The sequence below is a fragment of the Hyperoodon ampullatus genome, assembly GCF_949752795.1.
Source record: "Hyperoodon ampullatus genome assembly, chromosome: 5".
In the NCBI taxonomy this organism is placed as follows: Eukaryota; Metazoa; Chordata; class Mammalia; order Artiodactyla; family Ziphiidae; genus Hyperoodon; species Hyperoodon ampullatus.
In genome coordinates, this window is record NC_136918.1 from 35,779,285 (window position 1) to 35,804,207 (window position 24,923).

Genomic DNA, 24,923 nt, shown 5'->3' on the forward strand with positions numbered 1-24,923 from the left:
TACCCAAGAGGTTTCAGGTTAGGTGCCATTATTTCAGAAGGCCATGAGCTAACAAGGTTTCAGGTGACTGAAATGGTAATTAATCAATCAATTCCATAAACATTTACTGAGCACCAACTACATGGCAAGTCCCATCCTAGAAGCTGGGGTCCTGCAGAAATTTATAACCACTTGGCTTCCCTAACATTTAAAAATATTAATGACTTCCTACTAAGTTCCACATATTACAGTAGAATCTGACACAAAATCTTAGTTGTGAACACACATCTTAAACAGATGAGCAATTTAAGTGAATCTGTAAAGTAAGTAAATTTTATTTTTTATTTATAGAGGCTATTTGGTGGGATATTAAATCAGAGTAATTACTTTCAAATTATTAAAACTGCATTTAATAACAACTCTCCAAACTGCTAAAAGTACCATGCATCATAGTTATAAGGAATTAGATTCAAAGTTAATCTTGCTATCCAATCTTAGAAAATAATATTTCTGACAATAGTGAAACAGGAGAACTGGTAATCACTTTTGCTATTTATCACTGACAGAACAAAACACTATCATACATATATATTCATAGGTATATAGCACATGCTCAATAAACTAAAATTTCATTAATCTACTTTGTTTTTAACAATATAAAAATCCTCTTATGTTACAAAATAAAACTGCTAGCCATGAGTCAGTAAATGAAACAGAAAAATGTATCCTAGCATCAACTAAAATCTAAATACGCCTAACATTCTCAGTCCTATTATATTTTATCCTGTAAAATGAATTCCAGTGAGTTACAACAAAAGACTTGGATATATAAAATTTCCAACTCATTAGTGAGAAAAATAACATAGAATGAAAAATGATATGTTGGTCCTCCAGAGCTGGAGAAATAAAAGCTAAAACTCTGACCTAAAGTCTACATTTATAGATATGAAATACAAAGATAATGAAAAAGACAAAATAAGTAACAGAAAGAGGGCTGAAAGAAAAATAGTAATTTTTCAGTATACACAAGTGATCTGAACCAAATGGGAGGAAGATAAAATTTTAAATGGCTTTGTAGGATCAATTGCAAATAGAGTTTTTATTAAAATTGTGGCTATTTAAGTGCAATACAAGAGTAACTTTTCGGCCCAACTCCTAAGTAACTATAATGTAATTCCATGGTTTCAATAGTTTTATATGTAAACTATTTTGCTTGTCTTTCATTTGTATGCCTTTTACAAGATGAATTATATATCATTGGTTGTGTGTGTATATATACATATAGTTGTGTGTATTTGAAGTTTTTAACAGATCTTTCTTATTGACAATGGAAAAATATCACTTAATACTAACACAGAATGAACAACAATGCCAAGCTTTAGTCTCTGTGTCCCTTTTTGGTATATGTAATTGTAGTCAAAATCAAGTTAGTTAAATTCTTGGGGTGGTATTCAATCTAAGAGTTAAATCAATCGTTGCCTCTGAATAAGTTTTGATTATAAGTAACCTCACTGCCTACATAAAAACTATTTATGACTCTCCCTAGCCCAGTAATTCCATCCCTCTCAAACATCTAAGAAAAAACAAGTAGAATATTTTTACTTAAGAAATTTGACATTACTTAAAAATAAAAACTATTTAAAGAAAATTCTAGTAACCAAAAACAAGAAGAAGCTGTTGACAGTTACTTTATACTTACTGTGCTGCTTCTAATTACTAAAAAAAAAAAAAGATGGTTTTAAAGGAATTTATTTTTTAAAGGCCCTAAGGTATGTGTATACATTTTAATTTAAAGGACAAAAGCATTCTCACCTTGTTTTTTAAATTAGACTAATTCTTATGCTTTCATTTTTACTAAAGTTGAATATCTATTAAAAATATGTTTTAAACTAAAAATATTCCCCCAACCCTCCTTTAATACCAAATAATAGGTATTTCACTCAAATTATGGCTAACTTTATATTTTCCTTATATTTTTAATACTCACTCCTCAAAAAGAAGTGGTTTTATGTGATTTTTTTTTAATTTGAGGACTTTTAGTGTTTGCTCAGCTCCTTACACTGTCAATTGAATATTTGATAAAATATTCCTATAATCATGTAATTATACAAGTTTACTGCTTTCCAATTAACCCTAGATAATATATTTATAGAAATGGAAGGATTCATTAAATCCCTTGAATAAACCATAATGTAATAATTTTAAGATATTAGTATATACAAAAGCCAACTGTATTCAGTTTTATCTATACTCAAAACACTAGAAAATAAAAATATTTCAAATTATCTTCTGTTCCTTTACTATAACAATCTCCTGAGGTTATCTAATGACATATAAAAGCTACACAAACAGGTATTTTCTTTGGTCAAACATCATACTTTATAGCATTTAACACAATCTGAAAGTAAGGAGACAAGCATTATTAATTTACATTTTAATTTATGTATGAATGGCTTTATATTTTTAGAGAAGTCATTCAACAGAATCTGAGACTGTTTTGTTTGGCATTACATAAGAGCAAAAGGGAAAATATTTTTGTTTCCCCTTTCACGCTAAAGACCTGCATAGATGGACTGAAAACATACATTTCTGCGTATCCAAGGTTTCAGGGCATAAGACTATGTTTTAATAATAAGAAATCTATACTAATACATTTTTGCAAAGCAACATGAACCGAAAATAATTTCAACAAGTGGTATGTTACCTGGGTGGAGCTGGTGGCTACCGAGATGCAGTCAATAAAGCTGTGTCTTCGAGTGAAAAATGCAACTATCTGCTGCCAGCGTGAAGGTTCTGGCTCAGCTTGCAGTTCATCTGATGAGCCCTTTTTTGCCCAGTGTTTCTGCTTTGGGCCTACTGAGCCATGGCTAGAGCTAGTATTGCCTCCTCGACTGGCGCGAGAGTACAGAAGTGTGTTGTTCCCGAAAATGTAATTCATCTCTGCAGCCCTGCAGGTGGTTGCCAAGCAGTCTTACTTCTCTACCAGCTGCTGAGTGGTGAATGATCGGTAAAAACTGCAGCTAGGATTACAGCAGCATCACTTGTAGATCAGGGAAAATAAAAACCTTGAGAAATGATGCTCATTTTCTCTGTAATTTCTTCCCATGAAAGAGCTTGTATCTTCCCTCTGTACCTGTTAGCTGTATGATGGCTGAGTTTATATTTCTAGACAAAAAAGACGACATAAGGTGGTTTTCTTTCTCATGATTATTTTTTCACCAGCGTCTGCAGGCAAAGCTGTTCTTTTGTTAGCTGATAACTAGACGGACTGAAATCCAGGAAGTGAGGTCGATTAGCAGGTAAAGAAGGATGTTATAAACACTGGACTACCAAGACCCTTTGGGGCTGCCTGATTTAATGCACTGGGTGGAGAAACCCTGGATTACCAAGTTTCAATCACAGTCTGAAGTAAAATCCAATGGCATCTTCGCTGCTTAAATAAATTATAAATATGAACTGAATTTAAAAATACAAGAGGATTCTCTCTGCCGATAGTTCTGATTGTTTAAAACAATTTTACTAAAGGAATCTTTCTATTCACATATAAATTTCTACATCAGGAAGGCACTTACATTAAATAGCACTAAGGTTTTAAAAGGTACTATCTACATTAAACTCTGAGGATCTAATGACAGAAATCCATTTGGAATGTAACTTGATAATTTCATTTAACATATTGGTTTTAAATGCTTTGATTAATTGAGTCTGAAGACAGAAATAGAATAATTAGCTAAATAAGTATTTGGCTTCTGGGACTTTTGTGATAAAAAAGCGCTATTATCAGCATCATCTCTCTATGTTATAAACATTAAGATTACCAAGTTATGAATTTGTAAAAATTCAGAAGAATTAAACGTAAATTTTTTGTTTTATAGCCAGTAAAACATATTTTATCCAACATGACATAAATAATACTCTGGTTCAAAAAATAATACTGTTTGATTGCTAAATAGATACTTTCTAACATCTAATATCTAGGTCTGTGTTTCTCAACACAGTAGTCCACCTCAGAATCACCTCCAGTGCTGGTTAAAAAAAATACAGACTGATATCCCCTTCCCATCAGAATTTTTAGGGGTAAGGGAGATCTTGGAATTTTCATTTTTGAAAAGCCCCCCTAAGAGACTCTTAAGCACCCTCAACTTTGAGAACCACAGATTCCTAGGTCTGTCCTCTTAATACTATGCTATGTTAGTATATAACACAACATATCGCCATTAAAAACAATATATGAATAAAAATGCTACTTGATAACTTACTAATAGTTGAGTAATTCAATTTTTAAGTTGATATAAGTACACCATAATCCCCAACCTCAGCCATGAATGAGGACCAACAAAATCTTGCTTGCTTTTGCTTACCAGCACCAACTAAATGCAGTCTATTGGAAAGTAGCATTGGCAAACTACAACCTCTAGGACTACTGCAAATCCTGATTTGGCAAGAAAAGATGCGAACACTGTCTCTATGATTCCGTCTCTAAGATACAAACACATGCCCAAGAAGGGCTGAGAGTCATGTGGGACTTCTGGAAGTAAGATGTTTTGTGACAGATTATAGCAAAATTTGCTTCTTCCCAAGAACTGTGCAGACAGTAGCTGGCAGTTTTACGGCCCTACACAGATTGATCTTATCTATTTGGGGGTAGGGGACTAGAGGAAAACACTAAGGGTAGACAGAGAACTAAGAATCCTCTCTAAAGGAAAAAAAATAAAACCTCCTAAAAATAAATTTTACTATGGACCAGGTACTTAATAAAGAACTGATTAGTGTGGTTTATACAAATGCTCTAATAATTGGTTCGGCCCCCAAATATGTGTCTTGATCTGTATATGATGGAAAGCCAGGGTGGGAGGGGGAACCTTAGAATTTATACAGATTCTGTTACTCTGGATTTGTAAGGATGAGGATATTTTTATTTTTAAAATTTTGGCTGCACTGGGTCTTTGTTGCAGCGTGCAGGCTTCTCTCTAGTTGTGGCATGCAGGCTCCAGCACATGAGGGCTCCAGAGGGTGCGGGTTCAGTAGTTGTGGTGCACAGGCTTAGTCGCCCTGTGGCATGTGGGACCTTAGTTCCCCAACCAGGGATCAAATCCACGTCCCCTGCACTGGAAGGCAGATTCTTAACCACTGGACCACCAGGGAAGTCGTGGATAAGGATACTGAAAATGAATGTTGAATGCAAATATCCTACTCAAGTTGCAAACAGTACCAACACAGATGGAAGAGTAAGTCATTCGTATACAATGATTTCTTATGCTAGAGAGCCAAAGAGCTTGGGAACAATCGAAAGTTGATGAATGTTCCATCCCATATATCCCGAGTACAGAGAAGAAATACTTCTCAATACATAAATTTCCTATTCAAATCCACTGACATCAAGAAAACAACTTTGAGTTTTGAGAAAGGCTTTTTAATGAAAATGTCCCATTACCTTAGCTACGGAAATCTAGGATCATCTCATCAATTGCGCAACAGTCAATACACACATACAAAACCATATATGTACCTAAATCACAATTGGTTTCATATGATTTGATTGGGAAGCAGAGGCAACCAACTCCTCACCGATCTCTGCTTTAGAATAACCATACCTATGTCACATATCTGAAATATAAACTCTATTCCATTAAACCAAAATTTAAATTCATTATAGAACCTGGAAAGTCTATTTAAAATAGTGAATTTTAAAAACTACTACACAACGTTTAAATCACCAAAAAGAACACTATTAAGATTTTAATATGATATACAAAGAATGGACATTTTTTTTCTACAGTCAAATACTCTACCACTGAGCAATACTCTGCACCTAACATTCTTTTTTCTGTAGTTTTTCTTTTTCACAGAATGATAATAATATCTATAGCAGAACTCTAAACAGTAAGAGAAAGCATAAGTAAACTAAGTACATCCATTTAGTGATTACATACTTTAAATATGATTATGAAAAATTTATTACTGTTAGAAATGTTTATTTTATAACATTAAATGGAAGTAAAGACAGTTCAAAAATTTATATAGGATAGGCCCTCAATTATTTGTACCCTTTTCCAAACTTGCAAATAAACTCAGAAGTCTTCAAGTATAGTAACAAAAGCAATGATTAAGTAATTTTAGTGAAAAATTTTAAAAGGTTGAAGGATGAGAGGAAAAACAATATTGAAACTCTAAAATATTAGGAAAAAAATTACTAAGTAACCACAAAGCCAACATACTGTAAATGCAACAAGCATTTTCCTTACCTTTTTATTTTTATAATATGGCCTATTAAATTTCAAAACATGCAGCTATACTAAGTTAAGACAAGACTAAGAAGATTGATAACATAGATTTGTTATTTATCTAGAAAAAAACTGATCATATATATACAAATCGCTTCTGTATGAGCGCCATCTAGTGGTCAAATTGTACGCAAACTGTGTGCTCAACTTAGTACTCCAGGGTCATCCAAAAAGATAAAATTCAAAAGTATTTTAATATATTCCAGAGCTGTAAACAAAGCATTCAGTATGCACTCAAAATAGGAAAGATTCTCTTCCTGTAGCATTTAGTTCAACAGGCATATGTTTGCTTATATCCATTCTTCTGCTACCTCCATTTCTCACAATATTTGAAAAACTACCAATTGCTGCTGGTGATTTCATTTGATAGTATTCTCAGTACTACTGGATGAAATGTGTCCAGGCTAGAAGATTCACTTATTTAAAATAATTATCTGTTCACATACCCTGTTCTGTCTTCAGTTTCAAGTCCCTTGTAACTACATTTACTTTGCACATATTAGTTTAAACATAATTTTCCATCATTGAAGACAAAAGCAAAATATGAACTCTTATTCAATGACCACTGCAACATCCCACACTAAGCCATGTCACCCTTGTCACTTCATCTAGATTTAAATCTACTTTGAAAAAGGCTGAGGTTTTGTTTGTTTACTTGTTCAATTTACTGTTCTGACCATTTTTCCTAATTCTTAGATCATTTTCAGTTTTAGGAATCTTGACACTGTTCTTATTAGTACCATACTACTATATTTAGAACTGTTTAGAATTGAAGCTTACTTTTAAATATTTTCATATACCACAAGAATTTACCCACTGTGTCCTTTTCTTCCACATTACGGTTTTTCACCATTATATCACCGATTTCTTTCTTGAAACTGTCTAGCACTGGCAAGAAACTTTCCCTTTTCGAGTCCTAAATCATAATTACTTTTTGAAAAAACTTTATTATTTTTTTTTTTTGGCTGTGCCACGTGGCATACAGGATCTTAGATCCCTGATCAGGGATCAAACCCGTGCCCCCCGTAGTGGAAGCACGGAGTCTTAACCACTGGACGCCAGGGAAGTCCAAATCATAGTTACTTTTATGTTTTATGCTAAGGCCTGAATAAAGTAACTTTCAATCACTATCTTATTTCATTCATTACTTCAGTAATGAGAATCAGCACTAGCACTACAAGACCCTGACAGATTATTTCACAGCATGTTTCATGGTGGCAAACCCTTCATAAGCCCACTCATCAGCTCAGGATCAAGGTCCTTCACACCTTGTCCTCATTTCCTAACAACCATCCTAAACATCAACTACAATATAATGAACTTTTCTGCATTTTTACAGTCTCCTCAGACTATCAGCCTCCTACTGTACTTATTTTCTCCAGTAACTGCCTTCTCCTCTGAATTAGCATATTGTATACATCCTTCAACACCTTGTCCAAATATCAACTTTGTTTTTTACAATACTTCAAGAATTTAATTTCTCTTTATTTTTTCATGTTACATCATACCGTGTTATAACTATCTCTCCATAAAAAATACCAGTCACTCAAAGGGAAAGAGAGGCATGGACATATATACACTACCAAACGTAAGGTAGATAGATAGTGGGAAGCAGCCGCAGAGCACAGGGAGATCAGCTCGGTGCTTTGTGACCGCCTGGAGGGGTGGGAGGGGGAGGGTGGGAGGGAGGGAGATGCATGAGGGAGGGGATGTGGGAACAGATGTATATGTATGACTGATTCACTTTGTTATAAAGCAGAAACTAATAAAAAAAAAAAAAAAGAAAAAAAAAAAATACCAGTCACTGAAGTCTAACAAACTTACTAACATAGATGTTTAATAAATGCTAAATGCATGTTATCTGATAAACAAAACTAATATTCTGTTGATTTTTAAAGCAATCATCTATTAATCTTATTTTTCTATTAGCTTTTATAAGAACTGTGAAGAACAAAGCAGTGCCTAATTTACATTCCACTCAGCAAACTGCTACTGTTCAAAGATAATTTTTCAAATTACAAAAATAATAATTCATATACTGGGTTCTATGTATAGTACAACAGTTACTTGCTTCATTCCAAACCATAATACTATAAAAGTGGAAAAGCTCCTTATATTAGTTTTGTTTCTAAAAAAAGACTGCTAATCTGGTAATCTTATTTATATTTTAAATAAAATATATTCCATTGTTGAGCTTCCTAAAACATCTGCAGTTATTTGAAAAAATTTTAAAAACATTAAAACTTGCCTTATGTCAAAACAAAGTTATTTTTTAAAAACTTGGTTCTCTAACAGGAAGTTAAAGTAATCCTAACCATTTTGCTATTACACTACCCCAATCCTATGCTCACTCCTCAAATTTTAATCTACGCATGAGATAGAAGAAGCAGGAAGAAATACCCCAAATGGGGCAGCTTTAATAATTCTTAAATTACAATTGTATCAGAATATAGTTTGTCAAAAGTCCAGCCTATCAAGATTTCTGACCCAGTAATTTGACTTCTGGAAATCCATCCTAAGAAAACAACCAAACATACTTTTTACGGCCCAAGATGATTCACTGCAGCCTTCTTTACAAAACTTAGTAAAAATGGAAATAACAAATAGCGAAGACCAGAAGTGTTCAGCAAGTTAAGGTACCAATATACTATGTAAAAACTTACATATCAAGTTTTTAAAAAATTTAACATGGGAAAATGTGTAAAACAAGTTTATAATAGGAAAAAACTCACATTTAAAAAAGTAAGATGTAAAGTATGATTTAGAAACAGATGAAGGAGAAATTAGATAATTTCTTCTACTGGAAATGAAAATCCTTATCTGTTCAGTCCCCAGATATAAATCAGAGAGCCAGCAAGCCAAAGGGGGAATACGATGATGATACCCAACTGCTCTAACAATTTGCATCAGAAACTTATATTTATAACTGTTTCAGAGATTGATGCTGTTAATATCTAATAAAAGAAAACAAAATGAAAAGGAGCAAGAGAATGGCATGTAAGGATGGATAGATCCAGCTGCTTTTCAATGAGACCAGCTGAATTATTACCACAGTACACTAAGATGCTTTGAGGCTAGTACTTTCTTGATCTTAACCAAATTTGTCAAAGATTTGCATACAAATACTCAAACTGCCACTGCACTAAGGCAATAGTATAACACCAGCAACTATAAGATGTATATCAATTGCAGAAAAGATAAAATGTGGAAAAGATGTGTTTTATAACTGTTAGTAAAAGAATATTTTAATCTCAATAACATACTCTTTTAAATAAGCCTCCGTCAAATTTGTCTTTAAAAAGTCCTGGTGGGGGGGAAATGCTATGGGAGACATAATCCTTTAACATGTAATAATTAACTGTATGCAAAGGACAAGAGCATTTTTAAAGCAGATACCAAAAGAATCAGGCAAAATTCACTTAATTCTCTTATGGTAAGGAAATCAAGGGAAAAAGAGTCAAATTAAGGAAGCAAGTGAGAATCTTAAAAAAGTAATAATGCTTTCTCACTCAATAACTAGAAACACTTAAGTCTCACTGCAGAGTGAGGATTAAATAAAGAGATGTCAGAAATTTACTTTAAAATACTTCAAGACAGACAGTAAAGAAATATGTGTATGGTGGTTCAATTAAGCTAGGTTCTAGTGCAGTACTTCTCAACAGTGGCTATCCCCTAGAAACACCTGGAGAACTTGTAAAACTCTCCAAAGCCAGACTATACCCCAGACCAATTAAATCACAATCTCTGAGATGGCACTCAGATATAAATTTTAAAACCTTTTTAGGTGGTTCCGATATCCCACCACAACTGAAAACCATTACTATGGACAGTCAGTTGTCCTAATCAGGAATTAACATTCCTAGACTGATCAGCTAACATTTAGTTATAAAGTAAATGGCTGCTATAAGATATTTGTTATGTTAATCTTTGATCAACACCAAAAGTTTGCCAATTATCATAATGAATGAAGTGGGCTTTCACTGGTGAAATCCATTGTATTTCAGTTATATGGATTGGCTAAATTAGACACAATCCACCCTTGCATAAGGGAAAGACAGACTCTGAACAGGCTTATACCCTTAGAGATGGCACCTCAAGGTTTAATACCTAAGATGTCTGGAAACTCTGGGTAATAAAATCTTGGTCTCTGGAATATTGTTTTATTTGCCTAGAGTGAGCATTTTATGCAACAAAAAAAAGTTGAGGCTTCATCACATTTAAAGAGGCTATACACAATATGTTATGTGGCTCACTGTCTGTTTAAATGTCTGCCTGTGTCAGAATCGCATACACACAGAACTACCAAACAACCACCAAAAGACTGAGGAGCTGGGTGTGTACAAATTGCCTTTGGATAATTTGTAACAATCATAAACATCAAAAATTCAAAATATCAGAAACAAAAGAATTATACATACCTGGGAAGGTTTCTCGACTAAAGTAAGAAACAGGCTTTATTAATTCAGTCAAGAGAAAATAGGCATAGGCTGATAAGAACAGCATATAAAGCAGCAGGGAGTGCTTAGAATTCAAGTGTTCTAAGGTTCTTACGTTGTTCAAAATGAGGGTAAAAGACATATATTGAGTCTAAATTTTTGTAAGCTAAATATGTATATTAAAATTAAAAAAAAATTTCTAGGATAACCATTAAAGGAAGAGAAACAGAATAGCTTCCAAGCTAAGAAGAAGGAAAAATGAGATGAGAAAATGAAATCTAAAATAAGACATGTTGGAATAAATGTCTCGTATGTTTAAAATTAAGAAACATACTTTTAAATAACTCATGGGGCAAAGAAAAAAATCATAATGAAAGTAAAAGAAAAAGTTTGAATTATGATAAACATTGCATATTAAACCTGTGGGTTACAGCTGAAGTGCTATTTAAAGGAAAATTTACAAATTCAAATACCGTTAGAAAAGGCTGATAATGCAGTTAAGTAACCAACTTGAGAAACTAGGGGAAAAAACCCAAACAGAATAAACTCAAAGAAAGCAGAAGAAAATAAAATAATAATGATAAGAGGAGAAAGGGGAAAAGATAAAATGAAAACTGTCTCTGTCACTAATAGGCAACTGATTTTTTTTCCCATGTGTATCTCTCATTTAGCGTCCCAAAGTAAGATCAGATTGCCTCTGCCAAACATAACCTTTGATTGATATGTAGGCTATCCACACATTTACATATTACATAAACGTGTATATATTCATGTTTATGTGTGTATGAAAGGGGATGGAGGTGACAGCACATGGGGGAGGGGCACAGGAGATTTTTTTAGACATTTTTTTCTTATTTACTTAAGTATAGTTGATTTACAATGTTGTGTTAAATACTGCTGTACAGCAAAGTGATTCAGTTATACATATATATATATATATATATATATATATATATATATATATACACATTTTTAATACTCTTTTCCATTATGGTTTACCAAAGGATATATAGTTCTCTGTGCTATACAGTAGGACCTTGTTGTTTATCCATTCTATATATAAAAGTTTACATCTGCTAATCCCAAACTCCCATTCCATCCCTCCTCCAACCCCCTCCCCCTTGGTAACCACCAGTCTGTTCTCTATTAAAAGACATGGTTCTTTGAAATTGATCATCCTTTGACAAGAAGGATCAAGAGGAAAAAAGGCACAAATAAACAATACTAGGAATGAAAAAGGGGCTACACCTAAATATGCTATAGATACAACAAAATAGGATGTTGAGAATATTTCAAAGTAAGTATGAAATGGGCAAATACCTAGAAAAACTAACTATTAACTGAAATCTGACTGGTACTATATAATCCATTACAATTTTTAACCAGTAATATGTAATCATCCCTCAAAGAGAATTACAAAACCCACTTCAAGTAAGAAATGATCCTTATACACAATACAATATTATACACAATACATACAACTAACAAAGGATTATTGTCCAGAATATATAAAGAACTTGCACAAATCAGTAAAAAGAACAACGCATTACAAAAATGAAACAAAATCTTGAGAGGGTATGTCACAGAATAGGAAACCTGAATGATCAATCAATATTATCAAATAGTGAAATGCACATTCAAATCACAGTAAGATACTAATTCAAACCCAAAACAATGGCAAAAATAACAATACCAAATATTGATGAGAATATAGATCAATTAAAACTGTTACATACTGCTGCTGAAAATGTAAATTATAGAATCACTTGAAAATAATCTGGTGTTATCCACAAAGATGTGTATACATAACCTATGATTTTAACAGCATTTTTAATACTAGCAATAATTCGAAAATAACTTAACATCCATCAAAAGTAAGTTAAATTATAGTATATTCATAAAATAGAAAACTCTAGAGCAGTGAAGATAATGAATCTCGGGCATATAATGTTGATCAAAAACTGCAAGTTGAGAGTAGATGCAGTATAATGCCAATTATATAAAAACAAAAACAGGCAAAAGAAACAATATATTGTTTAGAAATCTAAATATGTGAAACCAGGACTGTGGTTATTTCTGAGGGGAGAGACAAGGTGATGGGGTCAGGTAAAGTCACACACTGGACTTCAAAGATACTGTTAATGCTCTTTTTCTGTACTTACTAATATATTTTTTAACGTTTAAAGATATTTTGATGTGGGTATTTGAAATATAATAGTTATTTCCTTCATGAGAACTTTTAGGCCTAAAGATCATATCACTGAATAAAATTCATTTATAATATATATTTTTAAAAATGTTTTTAGAATGCTAACAAATACTATGAAATTCCTTATAATTACAAAACCAGAAATATCAAGGGGGGAAAATCCTACATGAAAAAATAGTTCTCTCTAAGCATGAGCTACAATAGTAACAAAAGTAATTAATAATTCATAGCAACAAAATAAAGTTACTATCTTACCTTTATTGGTGAAATATGAGAGTGAGAAACAAATCCATGGACATTTTCAATTTCTGACAGGTTCTTCTCTGAGACATGAACCAATTCCGGACCTATCACCTCATTAGTGATTTGTGGGGAAATGTGCTCTTGAGGAGGTGCATCTTCATCCTGATACCGGTATTTCTGTAATGTACAGCAAAGTATTAAATATGAGGAAGCTCTGAAAAGCAACATGAGTTCAATCCAAATCATGATTTTCATAACTACCCAAATCATAATATTTAACTATATGAAAAATGTCTTTTACAGTTTAATACATAAAGTCTGAGAGAAATGGTTCTCCATTTTAAAGTCATGCCAATATTTTAATAAACTTATCTGATTTTTAAAAATAAGTCAGACTCTGGAAAGATGGCAGAGTAGGAAACACCAGGAATCTGTTGCCCCACCTAAACAGTAATTACAGAGGCATAATCTGTCTGATGTAATTTTGGAACTCTGGAGTCTGTTGAAGGCTTGCAACTTCAGGGGAAAACTTGGATGTAAACTGTGTTTAATTTGGATCAGTTTTACCACCTCTATTCAACATGGTACCGGAAGTCGTAGCCAGAACAATTAGGCAAGAAGAAACAATAAAAGGCATCCGCTTAGAAAGGAAGAAGTAATATTATCTCTGTTTTATATCAATAAAGACTCAGCAAAAAAAACTGTTAGAACTACTGAATGTAGCAAAGCAGTATGATACTGCTTTGTATCCTACAAAAGTTGACACACAAAAATCAGTTGCATTTCTATACACAAACAGCTGCATTTTATACACAACCTGAAAATTACAAAAACAATTCCATTTACAACAGCATCAAAAAAAATAAGGTGGGGCCTCCCTGGTGGCGCAGTGGTTGAGAGTCCGCCTGCCGATGCAGGGGACACGGGTTCGTGCCCCGATCTGGGAGGATCCCATATGCCGCGGAGCGGCTGGGCCCGTGAGCCATGGCCGCTGAGCCTGCGCGTCCGGAGCCTGTGCTCCGCAACGGGAGAGGCCACAGCAGTGAGAGGCCCGCGTATCGCAAAAAAAAAATAAATAAATAAGGTGAAAGACTTGTGCAATGAAAAGACCTGCTGAAAAAAAAAAAGTTAAAAACAACAGAAATAAATGGAAACACATCCCATGTTCATAGGTTGAAGATTTAATATTGGTAAGATGTCAATACTACTTAAAGCAATTTACAGATTTAATCCAATTCCTATCAAAATCCCAATGACATTTTTTACAAAATAGAAAAACCCATCCTAAAATTCATTTGGATCTCAAGGGATTCAAATAGTCAAAATCACCATGGAAAAAAAGAACAAAGCTGAAGGACTCACACTTTCTCATTTCAAAACTTACTACAAAGCTACAGTAATCAAAACAGTTTGGTACTCACATAAAGACAGACATACAGACCAATGGAATGAAACAGAGAGTCCAGAAATAAACCCTCACATACACAAATTATTTTTTACAAGGGTGCCAAGACCATTCAATAGGGAAAGACAGCTTTACAACAAATCGTGCTGCAAAAACTGGATATCCACACATAAAAGAATGAAGTTGGACCCTTACCTAATGCTATATACGAAAATTAACTCAAGGTGGATCAAGGACTTAAATGTAAGACCTAAAACAATAAAACTCTTAGAGGAAAAGCTTTAAGACATTGAGTTTGGCTATGAGTTTTTGGATATGACACCAAAGGCAGAAGTAACAAAAGAAAGAACAGACAAACTTGACTTCATAAAAACTGAAAAATTTTGTGCATCAAATGACTCTAATCACAGAGTAAAAAGGCAACCCACAGAATGGGAGAAAATATTTACAAATCACATATCTCATAAGGGATTAATACCCAGAATATACAGAAAATTCCTAAAATTCAACAAAAAACTAAACAACTCAATTCAAAAATGGGCAAGAACTCCAAAGAAGATATACAAATAGCCAGTAAGCACATGAGAAGATGCTCAACATCACTAATCATTACAGAAATGCAAATCAAAACTCGAGGTACCACCTCACAACCACTGGAATGGCTACTATTAAAAAAAGCCAAGGTCCTACTGTACAACACAGAGAACTATATTCAATATCCTATGATAAACCATAATGGAAAAGAATATAAATAAAAAAGAATGTATACATATATATTTATAATTAAATTGCTTTGTTGTATAGCAGTAATTAACACAACGTTGTAAATCAACTATACTTCAATAAAAAAATTATTAAAGAAAAGAAAGACTGGTTAAAAAAAAAAGCAGAAAACAAGTGTTGGTAAGGATGTAGAGAAATTGGAACACTTGTGCACTATTGGAGGGAATGTAAAATAGTCCAGCCGTTGTGGAAAATAGTATGGTGGTTCCTCAAAAATTGAAAATACAGTTACCATATGATTCAAGAATTCCACTTCTGGGCATATACCCAAAAGAACTGAAAGCAGGGTCTTGAAGAAATATTTGTACACCAGTGTTCATAGTAGCATTATTCACAGTAGGTAAAACATGGAAGAAACCCAAGTATCTATCAATGGATAGATAGATAAGCAAAATGAGGTGTATATATATGTGTATATACACACACACACACACACACACACAAAATGGAATATTATTCAGCCTTTAAGGAAGGAAATTCTGCTATATGTTACAACATGGATGAACCTTGCAGACAGTATGCTAAGTGAAGTAAACCAGTCTCAAAAAGACAAATACTGGGGCTTCCCTGGTGGCGCAGTGGTTGAGAGTCCGCCTGCCGATGCAGGGGACGCGGGTTCGTGCCCCGGTAAGGGAGGATCCCACATGCCGCGGAGCGGCTGGGCCCGTGGGCCATGGCCGCTGGGCCTGCGCATCCAGAGCCTGTGCTCCGCAACGGGAGAGGCCACAACAGTGAGAGGCCCGCGTACTGCAAAAAAAAAAAAAAAAAAAAAGACAAATACTGTATGATTCCACTTACATGAGGTACTTAGAGTAGTCAAAATCATAAAGACAGAAAGTAGAATGGTGGCTGTCATGGGCTGGTGGGAGGAGAGAATTGTGAGTTACTGTTCAATAGGCACAGAATTTCAGTTTTACTATACTAAATGTTATGGGGATGGATGGTGGTAATGGCTGCTCAACAATGTGGATGTATTTAATACCACTGAACTGTAAACTCAAAAATGGTTAAGGTGGTAAATTTTATGTTATGTGTATTTTTACCACAATAAAAAAATAAATACAAATAAGACTTCAAAGCTAGGTGAAAAAGAAACCTGAATACTGATTTGTCCATTTTTTACCCAATGTTAGCTGAACACTGTGTCTCTAAAGATACAGCTGTTTAAGTGAAGTCAACATAAAAAGCCAAAGTTGTTCAGCTAATTAAGTCTGGTCTTCTTATTCAATTAACTTGTACAAAAAAAAAAAAAGTCAGCCTTTTCAAATTCTAACTGAAAATTAATTACTAGATAACAGTATTTTTCTTTTACCTATAAAAGAATACCTGTTCCTTTCTCTCTCTCTTTTATGCGCACGCACGTAGAAAACCAAATCTACCTCACACCATACACAAAAGTAAAGGAAATCCTAACTACAGGAACTGGGAGAAAATAAAAGTGCATGTTTCTCAAATCAGGCTGGGAATGTGTATGCACATACACAAAAACACAACAAACTTAGATACTACACCCCCCCCAAATTAAACACACATATAAAGAAAAGACACCAAAAAGGTACAATAGAAAACAAGTGTTTCTAACAATAAACAGGATTATTAGCCACTATAAGCTGGCTTTTAGAAATCATTGAAAAAAAGAGTCAGCAAACATGAATAAAGGGATACTCACAAAAGGCATACAAATGGGTCAGTAAACTTATAGGAAAAACATGCTCAACTTTTTTAGTAAGTAAGAATTACAGTGCCAACATTCAGAGAAATGGGCATAAATCATCACATTCCTGGCAGAGGTCTTTTTCTGGTGGGCAGTCTGGCGAAATGTTTCTGAAGTCCTGAAAATGTTTCTATTCCTTCAGTAATTCCACCTCTAGGAATTAATCTTAGAAGATATAGCATTAGTGAGGAGCATAAATATTTGTTGTATATAGACAAACATGTACATTGTAAAATACATTTTTAAAAACTTAGCTATGAATTTGCTGAAAGTTATTACACAACTTCCAGCATCACTTTTTAAACAACATCCTTCTGTGAAATGGTACAATTACATGGAAGATAAAAATCAGGCCCACATCAACATCAGTTAGTTTATTTAACATGATATAAGAAAGCTGTTTTTACATGTAGACTTCAATTATTTTCAAAACCAATGAAAAGAATTCACTAACTTTATCCTGAGTAAGGCTGAAGTTAACATAGACATACTTACAAAACTTAACAGGTTATATGCTCAATTGAGTGAAAGCAAAATTTAAGTATTCTTATACCTTAGTAGTAGATACACTATAAGGAAGGAAACTTGATACCATGTTTTCAAGCTTTAAGGATACTCCACAACTTAGTATGTATTTTAAGGAGAGATACATGTGGAAGGATATTCCCTATAGTATAGTCTGGAATAAAGAAAAACTGGAAACAAGCTGCCTATCAATAGATTTTTTAAAAAAATTATGGTACAGTCATCCTAGGAAATGTTATGTGGAAGTTAAATTGGGTAAAAAGCTACTTATTCTAACAGAAAAAGATGAAGACACAATTACTGAATGAGGAAAGCATGTTTCAAAGCTAACACACACAACTTGAACATTTTAAAACAAAGCAATAGTGTATTTATATATGTGTACGTATGTATTAACATTATATGCACATGCAATATGTGCGTGTGAAGCATATCCATGAATGTCCATATGTAATTTGGGGGGTTATGAAAAGATTTAAAACAAGAAATGGTTCATTCTGAAAAGTAAAGAAAGAAATCACTAAAAATTTTGTGTCTTTTATGTATCTTTAATGTATGTTGCCCCTTGATCCCTTTTTATTCCTTATAATTACTGAGAAACTCAAGGCATTTAATCTGTAGGGTCCCCAGTATAATCACTTCATATTCATGGGACCATTCAGTGTGCTCCCTTGGCTTCTGTACTTCCTGCAAATTGGCAGCTGAATGTAATAGCTTAGTCAGTCTCATGTTCAATCCTTTGGCAAGACTATAGATGGTACTATGTTCTTCTATCAAGAAGCACATAATGTCTGGTTGTATCTTTTTGTGATGTTAGGAGCTCTTGATACTCAATGCCTGAATCAATTCATTCAATGATGGTTTGCAAAGTGATGACAATCTATTATTCCTTTTTATTTATTAAACGATATATGTATAAAAAGAGTAAGTCTCTTCACTTACTATTTGGTTACCTATTGGTATGATTCACACATGCATAACATGTCATTTTATCTACTACTTTTCAAGACAGATAAAAAACTGGCTCCTTATCATCCTCCTAAAGCAATTAGGAGGTTTTTATATATCAATCAATACAATTCCGATCAAAATGCCATCTGGCTTTCTTCAGAAATTGACAAGCTGACCCTAATACTCATAAAGAGCTGGAAAGGACCCAGAATAGTCGAAACAGTTTTGAAACAGAAGAAGAAAGTGGAGGACGCACACTTCCCGATTTCAAAACTTCCTTCAAAGCTACATGAATCAAGATTGTCATACTGGCATAAGGATAGACACAGAGCAATATAATAATAGAATTAAGAGTCCAAAAATGTATCCTTAGATTATGGTCAACTGATTTTCAACATGAGTGCCAAGACAATTTAATGAGAAAAGAACATCTTTTCAACAAATGATGCTGAAACATCTGGATGCAAAGGAGTTAAATTAGACCTCCTTCTCATACCATGTATAAAATTTAATTCAAAATGGATCAACACCTAAATATAAGAGCTAAAACTATAAAAGTCTTAGAAGAAAACATAAGTGCAAATCTTTTGATCTTGTATTAGCCAATAAGCAATCAAAGTGGGGGGAAAAAACAAGATAAATCTGCCTTCATACAAATGAAAAAAAATTTGATCATCAAAGGACATTATCAAAAAGGCAAAAAGATAACCCACAGAATGGGAGAAAATATTTGCAAATTATATATTTGATAAGGCTATTCACAAATAGTTCATAAGGTAAGTATCTGGTAAATACCCAGAAGACATAAGAAAGTCTTTCAACTCAACAATAAAAAGACAACCCAATTTTAAAATGGGCAAAGGATTTACACAGACATTTCCCCAAAGACGATACACAATTGGCCAATAAGCACATGAAAAGATGTTCAACATCATTAGTCACTGCAAAAATGCAAGTCAAAACCACAATGAGATATTACTTCACAGCTACCAGGATGGCTAGAATCAAAAAGACTGACAAAACATATGTTGGTAAGGATGTAAAGATATAGGAATCCTCAAACAGTGCTGGAAGGAATGTAAAATGGTACAGGCACCCTAGAAAGCAGTTTGGCAGTTCCTCAAAAGGTAAAAAGAGTTACCATATGACTGAGCAATTCCACTCCTAGGTATGTATCCAACAGAACTGAAAACATGCATCCACACAAAAACCTGTACACAAATGTTCATAGCATCACACTTCATAACAGCCCCAAAATGGAAACAATCCAAATGTATATCAATTTATGAATGAATAAACAAAATGTGGTATACTCATACATTGAAATATTATTCAAATATAAAAAAGGAATTAAGTATTTATACATCCTACAACATGGAGCTTTGATTACATTATGCTAAGTGAAAGAAGCCAGATGCAAAAGGCCACATACTGTATAATTCCATTTATATGAACATATGTTCTGAATAGGCAAATTCACAGAACCAGAAGGTAGATTAGTGTTTTCCAAGGATGGGGTAGAGGGAAAATGGGAATCAAGTGCTGTGGGTATGGAGCTTCTTTGGGGTGTGACAAAAATGTTCTGGAATTAGTTAGGTGATGGTTGCACAGCCTTGTATACAGAACTGTACAGCTTTAAAAGGTAAGTGTTATGGTAGGTGAATACTTTAAAAATTATTATAAAATGATGGATTACACATATATGATTGGTTTACATCCATTAAAAATGTCCTTTTTGATGCTGAAATTGTCTTATTTCTAGCCAGTAGAAACTCTTAATTTTCTGAGTTCCCTTGTACTTGGCACCTTTAAGAAAGCCTAATAGGGCTTCCCTGGTGGCGCAGTGGTTGAGAGTCCACCTGCCGATGTAGGGGACATGGGTTCGTGCCCCGGTCTGGGAAGATCCCACATGCCGCGGAGTGGCTGGGCCCGTGAGCCATGGCCGCTGAGCCTGCGCTCCGCAACGGGAGAGGCCACAACACTGAGGCCCACGTACCACAAAAAAAAAAAAAAAAAAGAAAGAAAGAAAAAGAAAGCCTAATAAAACAAAACACAGTTACCAAAAGGAAAATTCTATTACTTATTAGTGATTCAAAAAAGGGATTACTTTGGTTACAATTATTATTTGAGAAAGCATTTCCAAGTAGCTTTCCAGGCCCTCTATTACATTGCACAGCAACATTCATTTGTATTTCTTACTACCTAAAGGTTGATCTCAACCTATTTTCAAAATAATTTTAACATAAAATTTCATATAAACACTTTGTTAACAGTTAGAATGCATAAAACTAAGCCTCCTACTGTGGTCCAAGCATAACTTATCTAACACCTACACTAGAAAATAATTACAAACTGGGGATGAGAGAGTAGGGATAAAGGAGGAAGGGGATTTTAAAATGACTGTAATAAGAGCATTTTAAAACAATTGTAATAAGAGCATTCTAAATACATTTCCCCATCTTTTTTATGTTTTTAAGGCTTGTATCCTTAGTATAAAGCCTTCTACTGTTTTTAATCTAGAAAATATAAAAAAGAACCAGTCAAACTGAAGAATAACTGAAAAAAAAACACACTAGAAGGAATTAACAGCAGACTAGGTGATACAGAAAAACAGATAAGTGATCTGGAAGATAGAATAATGGCAATCACCCAATCAGAACAGCAAAAAGAAAAACAAAAAAAATGAGAACCGTTTAAGGGACCTCTAGGACAACACCAAGCGTACCAACATTCACATTACGGAAGGCACAGAAGGAGAAGAGGGAGAGAAGGGGGTCGAAAACGTATTTGATGAAATTATGACAGAAAATTTCCCAAACCTGAAGAAGGAAACAGATATCCAGGTACGAGGAGTACAGAGGGTCCCAAAAAGATGAACTCAAACAAACTCACGTCAAGACATATCATAATTAAATTGGCAAAAATTAAAGAGAGAATTCTAAACGCAGCATAAAAAAACAAAGAATCAGGCTATCAGCTGATTTTCCTGCAGAAACCTCGCAGGCCAGAAGGGAAGGGCATGATATATTTAAAGTACTAAAAGGGATAAACCTTCAACCTAGGATACTATACCCAGCAAGATTATCATTTAGAATTGAAGGAGAGATAAAGAACTTCTCAGACAGGGACTTCCCTGGTGGTCCAGTGGTTAAGAATCTGCCTTCCAGTGCAGAGGACGCAGGTTCGATCCCTGGTCGAGAAACTAAGAACCCACATGCTGCGGGGCAACTAAGCCTGTGCACCGCAACTACTGAGCCCACATGCCACAACCACAGACCCCACGTGATGCAACTACTGAGCCTGCACACAACTACTGAGCCCATGCACCACAACTAGAGAGAAGTCCACACACTGCAACAAAGAGCCTGCGTGCCCCAACAAATGATCCTGCATGCTGTAACTAAGATCCAACACAGAGGAAGGAAGGAACGAAGGAAGGAAGGAAGGAAGGAAGGAAAGAAAGAAAGAAATGTGATAGATTTATCACATTGAAAAAAAAGCTTCTCAGACAAGCAAAAACTAAAAGGTCCATCAATACTAAATCTACCTTAAAAGAAAGGTTAAAGGTCTTCTCTAAGTAGAAAATAAAAGCCTATAACAAGAAGTATAGGAAAGGAAAAATCTCACTAGTAAAGGTAAATATTTAGTAAAGGCTAAGAATCAACCACTAAGGGCTTCCCTGGTGGCGCAGTGGTTGAGAGTCCACCTGCCGATGCAGGGGATGCGGGTTCTTGCCCCGGTCCGGGAGGGTCCCACATGTCGCGGAGCGGCTGGGCCCGTGAGCCATGGCCGCTGAGCCTGCGCGTCCGGAGCCTGTGCTCCGCAACGGGAGAGGCCGCAGCAGTGGGAGGCCCGTGTACCGCAAAAAAAAAAAAAAAAAAAAAAAAAAAGAATCAACCACTAAAATAAGCTGGTATGAAGATTAAAAGAAAAAAATTATAAAAACAACTACAATAATCAGTAAAGGAATAAACATGAAGATGTCAAATACATCAAAAACACAAAACATGGGGGAGGAAGAGTAAAAAATGTAGATCTTCTACAATGTGCTTGAACTTAAGTGACTACCTGTTTAAAACAAGTAGATATAGTTACAGGATATATGAGCCCCATGGTAACCACAAATCAAAAACCTACAATAAATACACAAAAACTAGAGAGAAAGGAACACAAGCATACCACTAAAGAAAATCATCAAATCACAAGGGAAGAAACTAAAGAAAACAAGGGCAGAGAACTACAAAAACAACAAGAAAACAAGTAACAAAATGGCAATAAGTACATACCTATCAATAATCACTTTAAATGCCAATGGACTAAATGCTCCAATCAAAAGAGATAAGGTGGTTTTCTGGATGAAAAACAAGGAAGGCCCATCTATATGCTGCTTACAAGATACACACAGACAAAAAAGTGAGAAGATGGAAAAAGATATTTCACGCAAATGGAAACAAAATGAAAATGAGGACTGTAATACTCCAATCAGACAAAATAGACCTTAAAACAAAGTCTATAACAAAAGACAAAGAAGGACATTTTACAATGATAAAGGGAATCAATACAAGAAAAGGGTATAACACTCATTAACACATATGCATCTAATACAGGAGCAACTAAATACATAAAGCAAATATTAACAGACATAAAGGGAGAAATTAACAATAATACAGTAATAGTAGGGGACTTTAATACCCCACTTACGTCAATGGATGGATCATCCAGACAGAAAATCTATAAGGAATCAGTGGTCTTAAATGATACATGAGACCAGTTGAACTTAATAGCTAGCTATAGGACATTCCATCCAAAACCAGCAGAATACACATTCTTTTCAATCGCAAATGGAATCTTCTCCAGGATGGATCACAAGCTAGGCCACAAAACAAGTCTCAACCAATTTGAACGAATAAAAATTGTATCAAGCATTTTCCCCAACTGTAACAGTATGAAACTAGAAGCAATTACAGGAAGAATAGTGGGAAAGCACAACCACATGGAGACTAAACAACATGTGACTGAAAAACCAACAGGTCAATGAGGAAATCAAAGAGGAAATCAGAAAATACCTTGAGACAAATGAAAATGAAGACACAACTTTCCAAAACCAATGGGGCGTAGCAAAAGCAGTTCTAAGAGGGATATTTATAGCCTACCTCAAGAAACAAGAAAAATCTCAAACAACCTAACCAACCATCTAAGGGAATTAGAAAAAGAAAAACAAAAAAAAGCCCAAACTCAGCAGAAGGAAGGAAATAATAAAGATCATAGAGGAAATAAATAAAATAGAGACCCCCAAACAACAGAAAAGATCAATCAGACCAAGACCTTGTTTTTTGAAAAGATAAACAAAATTGATAAACCTTTAGCCAGACTCATCAAGAAAAAAAGAGAGAGGACCGAAATAAACAGAATAAGAAATGAAACAGGAGAAATAACAACTGATGTCACAGAGATACAAAATATCTTAAGAGAATACTACCAATAATTACATGCCAACAAACTGGACAACCTAGAAGAAATGAACAAATTTCTAGAAACATACAATCTTCCAAGACTGAATCAGGAAGAAATAGACAAACTGAACAGACCAATCACTAGCATACTTGCAGTCAAAGTCAATTTGTATAAAGATGAGATAATATCTATCCTTCTCAAACTAATTCCCCAAATGGAAGAGGATAAAACACTCCCAAATTTATTCTACAAGGCCACCATTACCCTAATACCGAAACTAGAGAAAGATACTACAGAAAAGATAAGTACAGGCCAATTATCTCTGATAAATATAGGTGCAAAAATCCTTAACAAAATATTAGCAAACCAATTTCAACAATATATAAAACGAATCATACAGCATGATCAAATGGAATTTATTCCAGGGATGCAAGGGTGGTTCAATATTCTCAAATGAATCAGTGTGATACACCATATTAACAAAAGGAAGGATAAATAAAAAATCACATGATCATCTCAATAATCGCAGAGAAAGCATCTGACAAAATTCAACATCCATTTATGATAAAAACTCCCAACAAAGTTGATATAGAGAAAATATATCTCAACATAATAAAGGCCATTTATGATAAACCCACAGCTAACATCATACTCAACAGTGAAAAGCTGAAAGCCTTTCCTCTAAAATCAGGAACAAGACAAGAATGCCCACTCTCATCACTGCTATTTAACATAGTATTGGAAGTCCTAGCCACAGCAACCAGACAAGAAAAAGAAATACCAGGCATCCAAATGGAAAGGGAAGAACTAAAACTGTCACTATCTGCAGATGGCATGAAACTATATATAGAAAACCCTAAAGTTTCCATGCAAAAACTATTAGAATAAATGAATTAAATAAATTTGCAGGAATACAAGATTAATACACAGAAGTCTGTTG

General features: G+C 34.3%; 1 protein-coding gene across 21 annotated transcripts in view; it reads right to left on the reverse strand.

Moving 5' to 3' along the window:
- The window catches only part of DLG1 (discs large MAGUK scaffold protein 1), a gene marked incomplete at both ends in the record, with an annotated part of 293,223 nt that overhangs the window by 171,781 nt on the left and 96,519 nt on the right, over nt 1-24,923 (reverse strand). For 17 of the 21 annotated variants that reach the window (XM_079704322.1, XM_079704323.1, XM_079704314.1 and 14 more), the window contains one exon: nt 13,164-13,328. In XM_079704322.1, the coding sequence (XP_079560448.1) occupies nt 13,164-13,328 (165 nt within the window). Of the gene's footprint in view, nt 1-2,683; nt 2,918-13,163; nt 13,329-24,923 lie in introns of those variants that run through there. The other 4 variants (XM_079704318.1, XM_079704319.1, XM_079704316.1 and 1 more) reach the window with 1 other exon arrangement.